We start from the raw sequence: 15,355 nt of genomic DNA on the forward strand, positions 1-15,355 counted from the left end.
GTCGAGTCTTACTGCTTGGCGTGTTGAGTGTTTTTGTGACTTTTTGTAACCTTGATTTCTTATTGTTTCCAAGTTAAGTTATTTCGACGTTTTGCCTTGCTTTGATGCGCTGTATCATAATAATGTCTTTAAAAGCTTCAAACTGAATTTTTGCTAGCCCGAGTCAAAAGTTCAATCACAAAAAACATGTAAAAATTTAAATTAACACGGGCTCAGGGTCTTTTTGTTTTACATTGTTATCATTTAGAATATATTTTAATTTATATATTCTTTTTAGGTGCTCCTCCCGGGTATAGCGCCTTCAAAGAATGTATTTTCATGTGTTTTGGTCGCGTTAGCCAAATCGAGGCACAAAACAAAGAGTGCATTACAAACAAAAAAAATTAGCATCATTATCATCACATGAACAGAATGTGACAAACAATTGTAAACAGTTTGAGTTCATTTGCTTTGTTTATCTATATTTTACTCTCATATATACTCAAGAAAAAAAAAACCGTTTGGGGTCATTTTTGTCATCTGTCATCAATAAACACTTTATTAGTGGGAACAAAAAAAAACGTTAGTCTTGTTTCCCATGCAGAGACATTCAATAAAATTTGAAAAAGACATGAACTTATTTGTTTCCTGACAGTTTTATCAGCTTTAGATTTTATTAGTTGATATATCAGCCTTGATCTAGCAGTTTTAAGATAAATATTCCATCGTGCATTCGCATACAGTACGTATTTCAAGAAATGTTTGATATTATTATCCTTCTCTGTTTACATTTGTGTCAATGAACGTTGTCACATTAAAATATGATTATGAGTTTTGGGCAGCGTAATAGCTTTGCCTTGAGTAGCCTTATAAGCTCTTAAACGTAACTTTCTTCTTACGGCTAAGATCGTGATGTTGAGTACGTCAAGAAGTGCCTATATCCGATAATCTACAACCTATGAATTGTCTTTGGAAATGTTGAATATCCTTCGATTTGTAAAACTTAGTGATGTAACTGTGGATGCTAAGGGTAAAATGCTAGAAACACTATACGGAATACATGGTAGTTAAATCAAATCCCTAATTTTAATCCACAATTGTCGCAGCTTTCTGTTAATGAAATGCAGGGGGGCTGGCAGCGAGGTCTGGGACGAGTTTCGATGATCGCCCCAGTTAAGAAATATATCCGAGTGGGACTAAGTACCGGTTTAATTGAAAACAAAGATGGCGGAAGTTTATGGCGGACGGTCTTTTGCGAAGGTTCATAAACGTTTCGAGAACTGTTTCTACGTTTGAACATCCAGGGGTTCGTTTAAGCACTTTTTATCTAAATTTCGATTTTTAAGAAGTATCACAGGTGAAATTTACGCCGCAAATCGGCGAACGGGACCACCACTGCGTTTTTACATCCCAGTGAAGACAACGAAATCTCACAGCAGAATATTTTTAGTAATTGTTTCATACACTGGATAAGCTGAACGATCTTTATTTCTGGACTAGACGCCATGACGGTAAGGGTAGCCATTTTCGGACAGTTTTTTTTTTCTGTAAGACTTATATCAAACCGTAGTTGACGTAGTTGTTATTGAGAAAGTGCAGAAGGTTTGATATGACTCGTTTTGTTTTATTTCCCAATTAAGCCTCAGAGCCTAGTTAGAATTTGAATATAAGAATATAATATCTAGAGTAACATGGAACTGAAATACAGTTTATCGAAATAAAATATATCAAAATTTAATTAGCGTACCAATATTTTTTATTTTATGTTTTGCACCAGTTACAATAACATTTTTTCATGTTCAATTAGTGTTGTAAGATTAGGTGGTAATGTTTGCAACAGTTTTCTTTATTTAAACTTTTGAACTGTGCATGTCTTCGTGATAATGGCGCTCACTGAGAAAGCTGGTGGGGTAACCTTGCATTTAGACTTTGCCTATCACACCTGTGGGATGAGAATTGAAACTTGCAGGAGGCTGGTTGGTTGTAGAATGCTCCAGTCATGGTCAGTCACCTAAAACTTAGTGACCACGGTTTGCTGTATTTCCTTGAGAAAAAAAAATGAAACTTGAGTTCTGAAGGGGCTTAAAATGTTTTTAGCAATGCATTATCTTGAAATGCTTTTACAAATAAAATGGTGGAGTTTGCAAAGGATCTGCTCCTCAAATGTACATGTGTGTACCCTGGTAGAGAAATAATTGAGACACTGCATGGGATCTGGGATCCTATTGAGACTTACTTAACCTGTTGATTCTTAACTGCCTTACCTGTCCAAAGAAAAAATCAATTTCTACTTGCATCCAGTTGAATAATCTTCCTGCTGACCAGGAAAAAGTTTCAGATGTAAATGTAAAAAAAATATGTAAAATTAAAGTTGTTTACAGTGGTCATGCCCTTAACTTCAAGGGAAACAAAAATTTTAAATGAACATAACAGTTACAAATTCCAACTAGCAGGAGGCAGACCAGTTCTCTATCTACAAAGCATGACCAAGGATTTGATCTAAGGACAACCGAGAACAAATTCAGCTTGTTGCTGGGTAGAGGATTTTGACCTGGGATCTTAGAATTACAACACCAGTACCAAAACCACTTGGCTACACTGTCTCCTGAAAGTAGTGATAGATGATAGATGAGAATTTTTAGGGTGGGGGAAAACAGTATTGCAATAATAATATTGTAGAATTTTTTTATTACCTGCAAGGGATGCATCCCCATGAGTAGCTCATTTGGAGATGTGAAATAAATCCTGGGAGACAAAATTACCCGGTAAGTATGGTAGGTCAATGTACTTGTTTGCAACGGACATTCCATTGTTGATGGGCAAATTTATCATTTTTCCAGTGCTGAAGTGTTTCCAGTACATAAGACAAGCATTTACTTTACCACCTTTAAATGCTGTAATTAAATTGTGATCACTCTGACCCTGTTCAACCAAAGTATTTACCCAAAACATAATTAACGGTTTCTGTATGTGTCAGCAAGGCACTTCAGATTGCACAGTTTAGGTAATTGAAGCCATACCCTCTGCAATTATTATTATTTTTAACATTTAAATTTAAGTGAAGAAATTTATTCTTTTTGGATTTCTTTGCCTTGTTGACTTCAGCTTGATCTTGTACCGGCAAAGGAAAAAAAAAAAGGAAAATCGAAATTTAATATCTCTTTAAGATTACCTTAGAAAACGTTTATTCTCCTGTGGGCCCATTCGCATGGACATGATGGAAAATGCTTTGAAATTCGATTTTCAACCGAAAGCAACTCGGCACTTCATTTCGGTTCTAGAAGTAAATGCTACTATAAACGTTCAATCAGAAGATGAATTTATAAAAATAACTTCTATGTTTTATACGCAAACTACATGTGTAAGCTTGTATAAAGACACAGAACTTGAGACAGGTACTGTATATAAATAAAAATGTAAACTTTAATAAAGCTTAGCAGGTCAACCCTACTAGACAGGGGCAGTAGTGAAACACTTCGACGCCAGTGAAGGACACTGTTACTGAATTTTCTGTTAAGTGAAGGAGAATCGCGATCGAAATAATTTCTTTTGCTGTGCAGGCGTGAAGATGAGATAACACTCGACTGGGAAAATCTCAGCCCATGCAGTATACACAGAAACTTGTCCCGAAACATGTCACTCGCTCCTTGCTCATTTAAATTTTTAACTGCTCTACTAACCTAAAACAGAGCTGATCCTTCATTACATTAGTCTTGATTGTCTCAGAACTGCCACAAAAAATTATAACGGGAAGTAAACGGCAATAACCAACAGCGAATTCGTTTTCTACAGTCAACTCGACACGCGACGCCATGTTGTTTCCTTTTTTGCCAAGGCATTGTGCGCATGCTCCGTACGGTTCTCGAATGATTGACAGGTTTCTTAACTGGGGCGATCATCGAAAGCGGAAAAGCGGTAAGATCAAAGATAGCTGCCAGCCCCCCCTGATGAAATGTAAACGCCTCTCAACATAGTTCCTCTTAAAACTACCCATATACATTTTCATTCCACAAAGCTTGCTGCGAATTTATCTAAATCCCAAACGTATTTTAATAATGGAAAATATGACGTCAAAAAATTCTACCACGGTCAGCAGACTGGCGCCAACACAGAGACCAACTTGACCGCCGATTTCACCTGAATTAAACAAGAAAAAAAAAATGTCACTATATGTTTAAAGGGCAATTGGGCTATTGAACCGTTTTAAGTCATGTACCGACCCATGTTAACTGCACGTACTTAAAATGACTTTATAGCTTTTGTGACAAGCTTTTTGTCTGTTTGAAAAGTTCTTGAAGAAACCGTTTTGATTGACGGGTCTCACTTACGGGTGAAATCAAGTGTAAGTCAAGAAATCTCCGCGTAGAACGCAATGAAAAATACAACCGGGGTGTAAGAAGTAATTAATACATAAAAAAATTGAAAAAAAAAAAGGAATTATATTTAATGATATTTTCAAAAATAAAACGACTTTTTTAATTTTTCACAAACATGTTTCGACGGTACATCCATTATCGTCAGTGTGACGGTTTTGAAAGTTTACAGTGAATTAAAACGACGGAATAAAAAGATGCGCGTGCAGCTATAGGGAAAGTGTCAAATTTAATGATGTGTTTGACCTGTTGATTAAGGTCTGGCTTTTCCCACTTGAACATAGACTCCTTAAGCTTATCTTGGTACTTAATAGGTGCAGAGTCTAAGATCTTGAAGCAGTCTAAGTAACAAGAAGCGACCATTTAATGATATATATTAGAATAAAAGATTTTAGTATAAACAAACAGCATTTGACCTTGCTCACGACTATCGTTGATTCGTGTTTTGAATGTTACGCGTGTTATTTATCAGGGCGGGATTATAACCACATAGAAATGGATATTTTATTTGTTAACTACCTTGTGTATTTCAGTTGCTCATTATTTTCTCCAGTATTATTTACCGTACTTACCTAACAGACTTTCTGAATCGTAGGCTGGTGTCTCTTGAATAACTTGATAATTTAGTTCTTGGAAGTAAACACGGAGTTCTAACATGTTCTGACTGTTGAAATAAATAAACGAATTTTAAAACATTTGAAGATTATTTTGTTTTTAAACTTCAGGGCTTTCTAGCCTCCCCCCCCCCTTCCCGGGGGGGGGGTACTCAGGTATATTTTGGGTGGGTATGTGCCAACCGGGTCTCCAAAGTAGCACCTCGTTTCAAAACTCAAAATGATACCTCGTTCTAGAAAAAGGTCTATTTTTTAACGCCCCGTTGTGGCTGCTAATAAATTGAAACATTCGAACGTTCAAAATGCCATACCCTGTTCTAGAAATTGTCTCTAAAATGGATACGCCGTTCTAGATTCAAGAGTGGAACTTGATCTTAAAAGTGTTTGTTGTTGGTGTAGAAACATAGTCTCGTTGTTAATTTATCCGGTTGTTAATTTACCGGATACTTTTAAATTCTGACATTGTTCCACCCCCTGTTAGTTGTGACAAAGAATATTCCACGCAAGTAGTCCGTGATAACAGAACGGTATTAGATTGTGACAATAATTGGAATCTTCTCCTCAGTACAAAGAGGCATATAACATTAAACGCCTAGCACCTTCCCTCAAGAATGGTCTGAAATCCAGCAGAGAACTTTGTCTATTCTCTTCAGTAAACTTTTTGTTTCGTCTCGTTATCCACAGTATTTAAGACCAACCTTGTATGTTAACTTTCTTAGTCTGATGGTAGTATAGTTTATACCGAAACATTACAGTTTATTTACCAAGTTATTCATTTGTTGTCTACATTGTTGGGCACAATGAACCTACTCGGGTTATCCTTCGCCCTTTATGCTGCATTACAATCAATTTAACTGTATCCATTGTCAACTGTGGGAGATATCGAGAAAACTATATCGGATAAGTCGCGTCAGTACAAAGAGATTCAAAAAGAGATGCTAGATTGATGTGTTCCCAAAAAAATCTACTGAAGAAAGCTGTTAATAATAGTAAAAAGACTATAAACTTTTTGTGATTTTAGGTCCATGATGGACATGGAGAAGACGACAATGAGATCTGTGATTCCTTGTTTCTCTTTCGCTCTGCACCAAAATTTATGTTGTTGTTAATGACCTCTTTACAGGTCTTGGCGGCTAACGATTGCGTGGTACAAAATAAAACCTCCTTGGCCTGGAGGGCAAAAAAACGCGCTGGGACATCCAAAACTTAGAGACTTCAACCAGCCATGCTTGGCTTTCCTATATTTTAAATGTCCGAGAGCGGACAAGGGGCCCGTTTCTCGAAAGCCCCGAAAACTTAACGGGCCCGTAAAGCCATTTTAAATTATCTGTGTTTTTAAAACAGAGAATTGTATATGCCTGAAACTTTGCATGAAGGAAGCCTCCACTCATATTAAAAATATCATGGAATTAAACAGCTCTTTAATCAAAGGGTTTGAGATTTTGCTATGGCTTTACGGGCCCGTTAAGTTTTCGGGGCTTTCGAGAAACAGGCCCCTTGTCCCTAAGCATGCCTGATTTTTTACCAGGTAACCGTTGGCTGCATACGGCCCACTATTATGGCTTATTACACGACTAAGGCGGTCCGAGGGCCAATAACTAAATCGGCCAATCCGATTACTAAATTTCCGGTCCCGCGAGGGCCGATATTTTCCAAGTATCGGACCGTGTTTTGTTTCGAATGATCCCGCGCTAATTCCCGGGCGATCTAGCGCAAAATTTTTGCAATATTTGTTTTTTGCAAAAAATTTTCCGAGTTTTTGTTGCTTTGAAAATGAAGTGACCCGGCTTACACAGAAATAATTATAAATTCTTTAGCGCGCGTAAAAGTTTTGCCGCACATTGTTTTCTACGACATCTACTAGGTAGCAATTGTCACTACACAAAGTTTCCAGTCGTGTAATAAATCTCTTATTAACCAAGCTTGCTCGGGACCGTACTGGGCGAATATTGGCCCTCGGTCTTTTTTGTACGGACCTCGCTGCGCTCGATCCCTACTATCAAGACCTCGGGCCAATATTCGCCCAGTACGGCCCTTGCGCTTGGTTAATAAGATATATATATGGCGTACCTCATATATTCTTGTGTCTGTTTGATGATATCTGGTGTTAGGGCAATTCCGTCCGGGAAAAATATTTTTGACACACGTGATACAAGGCTGTGACTAGGGTATGCAGCATACGAAAGAACGGGTTTGAAGGAGATCTCATCACATGGAACTGGGCAATCGCATTGGTAATCCTTCATCCTGTTAAAGTTATCTGAAAGTTACCACGAAAAACAAAAATTATTCATAGTTTCTTAAGCTTTTGCAGACGTCAAATGGCAGACGATTATATGGTATGGTACCGAAGAAGGAGTTAAAAGATAATCTGACTTAAAAAAACTTAAAAAACAAAAAATCTCTACGTACTCTTTTCTTTAACCAGACAGCCTGCTAACGTCTCGATTCCACAAACTTTGGCATTGTTTATAACTGTACATGTGATTGATGAGAACGTTTATTTTAAGATATGATATATTATTTGATATTTTTTATACCTGATTAACGTACATCCTTTTTCAATGGCGCTGGGTGGGAAGTGGGGGAGGAGTGGGGGGGGGGGGGGGGGAAAGAGGAGAGACTCAAGAGATCTATAACAACGGATCGGAGATCTAGCCAAAGTAATTCAGAGAGTGGGATCTTCTGTTATCTTGAACAAAAATAACGGAACGTGATGTTCATTTCAACATAAGGTAGGTTTTCAAAACGTTAATATTACCAATATGTTTAAAACGGGATAAGCCAAGCATTTGATCCCGCCATAGCGTAGGGAGCTTAAGCAATGACGACGGCGACGCCGAGGACAACGCCTCGTGAAAAAAGGAATTAGTATTCTACTCTAAAACCCCGCGATTATCCAGATGTATTCGGTGTATCTATTGGTCTAGAAACACGCTCTAGCTGAATTATGTCGAGAAAGCGTTCAACCCCAAACAGAAAAACAAAAATTTAGCCGTCGTCGCTCACGTTCTCAATAATACGCAAACTTTGGTCATTTCACGTTGTTTTCTTGCAGAGAACAGCCAAGAAATGTACTAGGATTGAAAACGCACGTACAGAGCTATTATTCTGCTCATTTAACTATTTGTTTGGTGACGTTCTCGTTCACGTTGCCGTCGTGGTTTGCTTAAGCTCCCTATTACCAAGAAACGGGATATGCCAAGCATTTGATCACACCATAGCGTGTTTATTGACAAAACGTTATACAATGGTTGAATAAAACCAGTAAATCCCAGAACCCTAGAGAGAACTGAGGGAGACTCCTTATAGTGGACTACACAGAAAGCCTTCACCCGAAAAGGGTATCTTTTTCAGGCTAAAGCTATACATTAGGGTAGAAATTACACGAATTTTAGTATAAAAAGAGAAAAAAGATAAAACTGTTATTTAGGTATTAAGAGCCTTTCAAAATATCTTAAAGCGACCCAACTAACGGTCGATTCATTTAAAAAGTATTTTAGGTATTAATTTTGTGCATCAATAAAACCTGTTTTGTGAATGTGGTGCGCGTTTTAAGTTTCAGTCGAAGCTCTCGTAAGCGGACACCCTCGGGACGCGAAAAAAGTGTCCGCAACTGGAGCTGGCGCTTACGAGAATGGTTCTCGTAAGCGGCCACAAGAGGTGTAAGGGATATATGGCCGCTTATGGGAGCTTGCCCAGCTAACAATAACCGGACGGACGTGGATAACAACAAAACAAACACTGAAATATGGTATTGTAATCGGTACTGTAAAATCATTGTGACGATTGGCGATGTGAAGTTGATTGATAAAAACAAACAGCGGTTGTAAAATAGGATTTTCTTTGGGGTGTGCGCTTACGGGAGCATAAAAACAAAGAAAAAGTCTAAGTCGTAATCTCTGAAGGTGTCCGCGACCGCTTACGGGAATGTCCGCTTACGAGAATGTAAAGATACAGAGTTTGTATGGGAGTTAAAACGGGGTCTCAAACAAGGCGGCTGTAAGTAGAGCTGTCCGCTTACGAGAGTGTCCGTTAACCCTATTCAGACCGGGGGGGGGGGGGGCTTTTGAGGCCCGCGCTGACTTTGAACTCTAATAACTTTTTTAAGATTAAATCAAACGCTCCCAAACTTTCTGAGTTTTCCTAAAATTTATCTGGCAATAATTTGGTAGGGTTAGATGATGTGTCATGAACTTAACATCACCATGGCAACGGCATTTTGACAGGCATGTTTCCCAAATTTGTAATTTAACGTGTTTCTGTCAATAAAAATCAACTTAAATGGGATTATTTTTAACTTTTTAAGGGTTTAAAGCACATTTTTGTTGATTTTGAGTACTTTGCAGTAATTTTAGGTGGTTTTCTGGCATTTTGGAAAGATTTTGAAATCCAAGATGGCGGATCCAAGATGCCGGCTGTTTGACACTATGATGTAATTGTCACGTGATGTGACGTCACCATCCCACGTGACGTATACCAAAAGAAAGATTTGCGGACATACAATACATCCTATAAGTTTCATTGTGATTGCTTAAATATTCTGGAAGTTAGATAGGGGGGGGCTTCTGAAGCCCCCCCCCCCGGTCTGAGAAGGTCCAAAAAAGCCCGGTCTGAATAGGGTTAAGAGAGCTTCGACTAGGCATGAATAGATTGTGCTAGTAAATTCAGGAAAAGTTGCTCCACAATATACCTAAAAGTTGCTCTAAAGTTGCTCAAATATCAAAAAGTTGCCACCAAAATTTAGAAAAGTTGCTTGCTCTAGAGTCGTTTTGTTTTAGATAAATACTCAAAACGTGTTTGTTTGTTTGTTGCCATTTAAACATTTTTAAAAAATATTCTTACAATTATTAAAAGAGGCCTAAAGCTATTGTTATATGAGAAATATAAGTTCTTTGTTGTAATCAATATACTCTTTAAACTCAACATAACTTCAATAATAGATAAAAAATTAAAAAAATAAAATAAAAAATAACAAAAGATAAAAAAAGTAAAAATCCTTCGAAATGAAACAACCTTTTATGGTTTGGATCGGTTTTATATCAATTTGTTTGCTCAAAAGTTGCCAAGGAAGGCAAAAGTTGCGCTAGGTTGCTGGTACTACAAAAAGTTGCTCAAAACGCTAAAAGTTGCTCAAAAGTTGCCGAGCACAATCTATTTATGCCTAGCTTCGACTGTATAAAATTGCATATTTAGCAACTTAATGTGAGTAAAATTGTGCCCATCTACGATACTCCTTACTTTTTGGCAAACTAGTGGTAAAAATGATTAAGCAACTTACCCGGCATTCCATCTTCTCTGCATCCGCACTTTTCAATCACATATTTGGACTGGCAAATGAACGTGCAAGAGGGAATTGTGTATTCCGGGTAATCAGGCATGTCCCTGATAGTTTCGTTTAAACAGTTGCTCTCGTAGGGGTCCGGAAGATTTAGAACCTTAACAAAGCAAATATTACAACTATTTGAATATTTTTTTTATTGCTTTATGCTACCAGTTGAAACTTATCGTGTTAAAGTTGTATATACCATTTCACCTACCTCAATGTGTTGGTAGCTTGATCAATAAACCTTTATACCATGCGCGCTGATTGGTCCAAAGTTATGGTCGATGAGAGTATCGACCATGAAAGTGACGTCAGATCACGCCACGCACACGCAAGCTTAAAATGTGTAAGTTTGGTTTCCATGAATGAAAGCGAATTTCATATTGTTTTGTTTGAATCAAGTGCGCATTTGTTTTCGGAATTCAAGATTGGACTTCTACTCAGGTGATCTATCGACAGATAATTTTCCAGTGAGGGAACTGTTGACGTTTAGTGAACGAGCGCTAGCTAACAAGATCTTCAGAAAGAAAATCATCTTGCTCACTTCTAGCGATAGGCACACACTCAACGAGAGAATAAAAAGTACTTAAAATTGCTTTTCTTTGAATTCTTGTTCATCTTCTTTTGTATCATTGTAGTTTTTACGTGTCGGGAATCTTTACGTCCCCCGGCCAGCGAAGTTTCTTCATGGTCAGGCATCGCTTTTGATATATACTTGTTCGAGTTTGTTATGGTATAAAACAAATCGACCACATTTTTCCATGGTCTACACTCTTATAGACCATAGAAATGACGCCAAAAAATGTCCAAAACTTTGCAGTGAAATCACGCGCCTAACGGCTCGTGGTTCCACTTGAGTTATGAACATTTTCTGACGTCATTCCTATGGTCTATAAGAGTTTATATAATAACCTGAATTCTACGCGCATTTTGATTGGTTCTTACTTATAATTTATCAGAGTACAGACGCATAGATGACGTCACGCGGTGGTGTGACTCGCGCGCGTGATCAGAGTTCATAGTCCAAATCAGAGTTGTCGGCAAAGTTTTTCAAACTTGCGGGGCCACACTAAAGCAAAAAAGTTCAGCTTAATTACAAATCTTCAGTGAGAAACAATACGCCAAGCATCGTTCACCTTTTGAAGCATTTAACTGGGCGAAACAAGCTTGAAGGAGACAGTGAATTATTCAAGAAATTATCCGAAATCTGTATGAAAGTTTGACCGATGTTGTACAGTTTGACGACGCCACGGGAAACAAACGTATTGCGGTTGAACGCTTCGGTTAATGCTCACAGATTTGAACAACTTTCCAAATCGGAATAAAGGTTAGTTTTTTCAATGACTTTCAATTGACCATTTTTCTGTTTATTCAATAGGATTAACAGTGCTTCGTGTTAACGAAAACTTAAAAGTGAAATCAAAACAACTTAGCTCATCGGTACGGCGGCATTGCTCACACTGAAGTGTGCTAAAGTCTTGTGTTATTATATGAAACAAATAGATTTCATTTTGCCGTGCGTCTGTTCAGTAATAGATCACAGAAGACGTCAAAATGTGGTATGAACATCAGTGACCCACTCGGCTAGCGCCTCGTGGGCCACTTCTCTGTTCACATCACATATGACGTCATCTGTGATCTATTACTGAACAGACGCACGGCAAAATGAAATCTATTTGTTAAGTAGACCATGGGAAAATGTGGTCGATTTGTTAAACACACCCTCACAAAATTAGTAAATATCATTTAAAGAGGTAATAAGATCAGAACTCTGCGATTTTGTTCGTACTTTATGAAACTCTTCATCAGCTATCAAGGTGCTCTACGTTAGGAACTGCATCCAGTTACTATACAAACAATTTTAAACAATATTAAGCAAAGTTTTGAGAGAAGGATTTTATTAACATAACACATTTTAAATTTTATTAATATGAACGTTTTTTATCATCATCATTATTATTATTATATTAAAATCATCATCATTATTATTATTATATTGATTTTTAACGTATTAAGCTACTTTTTAATTCTATTTTCTTTCTTCTTTCTTTATGGATATGAAGAGAAACCTCGTTAGCTTTTAAAACGTCTGTTAAACAGAGTATCACAATTCCTTACCCTCTGTTTTCGTATCGCTGCGAATGTACTCGTACCAGGACCGACTGCAAAGCCAAGCTGAGAAACCATAGGTGGCGTATCCTGATGATGAATAAGAATCTTGAGGCCTGCGCTAGTCGCCATTACGCCATAATATTCTTTTTGTTGCACGTTCAAGCTGAGGGTAAGTCCAAAGGTCGAGCCAGCCTGCTTTACTTTAAGTATGCGTTCACCGTTTTTCCCTAGAATAATAAGATAACAATTTATTGTCTCAAAGTGAAGGTTTTTGTACCCAGCCGTTACTTAAGGGTTGGACTTGGGAACATGTGAGGGGGGGGGGGGGGGGGGGGGCACTGTAGAAAAAGAGCTCTACCCCAACGCTTTATCTCCCGAACGTATTTCAGGTAACTTAAAACAGTTTCCAGCACTTCCCGGCTTCTATAATTAAACTTTAAAGGGCAATTTTTTTACCTTTCTTTGTCAATCAGGCGAGGCTACCATAAATGTATGGAAGATATGCCCAATAATTTAGTAAATAATTTAGTAATACAATGAAGTAATGTTCTTGATATAAAAACGTTACCATAACAGCAGTAGTCACTCACTGTAATCCTTTTTTTTCTTACTGGTTAAAAAATATTATGCAATTAATTTGTTATAGAAACACGGAATCTTGATTTAGTTTATTTAGCTGGAGTGAACTCATTAATAACAAAGTAAAAGGAAACTCGAAAAAAAAAAAAACATCATAAAAGTAAAAATGCAGGCATGATTTTTTTCCAGTAAAGTACGCGAGGCCGTTTGTTTTTAAATGACCATATTGCTTTTCTCAAGTTAAAACGATATCAATGTTTTGAAGCTTTAAAATTATTATAAACATGAATTATAAACAAACGAAAGACGTAACGTAAAACTTCATGCAAATTCTGAGAAAAAAAGAACATTTACATAATGCTTGGTTTTTTTAGAAAGTAAGCTTACCTGAATTAAATGTGTGGCAAAGTCCCATATCAGTTAACACTGGCGTGAAATTTCTATAATCGCACATCTGCCCGCTCCAAACGCAACCCAACAACGTGTCATTAATTTGATGTCCAGCGATCAAATGAAATTCCGTGAAGTTAAAATCAGTGTAATTGGCGAGGTCAATGGCGTCATTTTCAGCCTGCAACCCAAATGATTTCTTCTCAAATTGGCTCAAAAGCTGGTCATATCCTTTTTCCATAATGACAGACCTTTTGAACCTGTTAAAATTGCATATGGTGACTGCAGGGAAGTCGGGTGTGTCTTCATATTCCAAACTAACTTTCGTCGTCACAGGATAGCTGAAATATTTTCTTAGAAGCTTGGAGGACTGAAAGGAAAACCACGCCATTGAACTCACAAGGAGCAACGCCCAGAGAATGCGGCGCACCAGCGTTCGGCTGGTGAACACGTAATGTAAACCATGAAGGGTGGAAGCTCCAACAAAGATGCTCCATCTTTTTGTTATTGCAGCAGACTTACTTGGGATCTCCGATGCCACTTCACTATATTCGGGAACAATTTTGTTTGGTTTACATGGCTGGTTGTTTTGCTTTTGATCGATTTGGTCCAACTCAATTTCAAAATTTTCGGGTTCCATAACAACGCCTTCTTCACCCGCTTTACTGTCCATTCTCGCTTGATTCCGTGATATATACATTTAATGCTGCTAAAAAAATACTTGATGCTTTTTATAGGAATTACAAAAGAAAATTATTTGCATATTAAGTGCCCACGTGGTTGTTAAGTAAACTTTTTATATTGACATAATAATCTTCAGAAACATATATTAAATGTAATGTAAAAAAGCCTAAAATATCACTATTTTAGAGCACAAGTTTTTAAACCTTCTAATATTGACAAAAACTGTCAGTCTTACGACATGTTCGATTAAGAAAGAGTAGCTACATCATTCTGTTCTGTTCTCTATAGGAGGTCTTGACTGTATTGGTATAAAATAAATTATTATTATTATGGATAAACAAACACACGTTCTAATTTTGAAATGCATGTTACGGATCAAAATTCATCCATCTTTTTAAAAGCTCTAGTCGGTCTTAGTGAGGTCGAAGCTGAAGATTTATTCATGCCGGCCATCGGAACAATCAAATTTTAAATTTGGACCCGTGAGAGTGTATTTCAAGATTACTTCTTGCCTGCTGCTACTTCGAAAATTATTAACAATCAACCTTCTAATATTGACAAAAACTGTCAGTCTTACGACATGTTCTAATTAAATGTAAAAAAGGTGATCATTTATTAAGAAAGAGTACCTACATCATTCTGCTCTGTTCTCTATAGGAGGTCTTGACTATATTGTTATAAAATAAATCATTATTTTTATGGATAAACAAACACACGTTTCTAATTTTGAAATACATTTTACGGATCAAAATTCATCCATCTCTTTAAGAGCTCTAGTCGGTCTTAGTGAGGTCGAAGCTGAAGATTTATTTAGGCCATCAGAACAATCAAATTTCAAATTTGGACCCGTAAGACTGTATTTCAAAATTACTTCTTGCCTGCTGCTACTTCGAAAATTATTAACACTCAAGTAAGGTATTTGCATTTCTAGCTTTTTGATTAGCTCACTGATTCTGTTTAATTAACGTCGAATGAACTTGTAAGCTTTACCATAATATATAAATTTAGGCAAGCCTAAAAGCGGAGCTCCCCAGTTAATTATTTTGCACTTTATTGAACTCTGAATTCTGGCCATTGTAAAACTTTAAGGCTAAGAATTTTATATTCGTTTTATTTTTTTAATAAATAATAATTAATATTTTTCCTTATTTCTTTTTTACCGTGTCCGGGGTGGGGGGGGGGGGGGTACTCCCTAAAATTTACTATGGGGGTGTGCCGTTGAGTTGCTGAGACTCTGGACCTGTTCCAGAGACAAAAGGTTCAATTTGCGACCCTGTTCCAGACAAACACTGCAAAGT

At 37.2% G+C, this 15,355-nt stretch overlaps 1 protein-coding gene across 1 annotated transcript; it reads right to left on the bottom strand.

Annotated features, from left to right (window-relative positions):
• Nucleotides 1-3,932: 3,932 nt before the first annotated feature.
• LOC144663870 (acid-sensing ion channel 2-like) lies at nucleotides 3,933-14,063 on the bottom strand. The gene is made up of 7 exons (XM_078524950.1): nucleotides 13,371-14,063; nucleotides 12,411-12,631; nucleotides 10,248-10,404; nucleotides 7,379-7,441; nucleotides 7,037-7,226; nucleotides 4,925-5,016; nucleotides 3,933-4,116 (listed from the first exon to the last, which is right to left on the bottom strand). The coding sequence occupies exons 1-7, from the start codon at nucleotides 14,044-14,046 to the stop codon at nucleotides 4,007-4,009; spliced, it is 1,509 nt and encodes a 502-aa protein (XP_078381076.1). The 5' UTR covers nucleotides 14,047-14,063; the 3' UTR covers nucleotides 3,933-4,006.
• Between the last annotated feature and the right edge of the window lie 1,292 nt (nucleotides 14,064-15,355).

This window comes from Oculina patagonica, chromosome 8, assembly GCF_052425735.1.
Source record: "Oculina patagonica isolate OP01 chromosome 8, crgOcupat, whole genome shotgun sequence".
Classification (NCBI taxonomy): domain Eukaryota; kingdom Metazoa; phylum Cnidaria; class Anthozoa; order Scleractinia; family Oculinidae; genus Oculina; species Oculina patagonica.

Excerpts from the sequence above, each read along its gene's own strand:
- LOC144663870 (XM_078524950.1), bottom strand. The coding sequence starts at position 14,046 with ATGGACAGTAAAGCGGGTGAAGAAGGCGTTGTTATGGAACCCGAAAAT. Across the intron at positions 12,632-13,370 it reads TTGCCACACATTTAATTCAG|GGAAAAACGGTGAACGCATA; the intron begins GTAAGCTTACTT and ends TTATTATTCTAG. Across the intron at positions 7,442-10,247 it reads CAGAGAAGATGGAATGCCGG|TTATAAACAATGCCAAAGTT; the intron begins GTAAGTTGCTTA and ends TCACATGTACAG.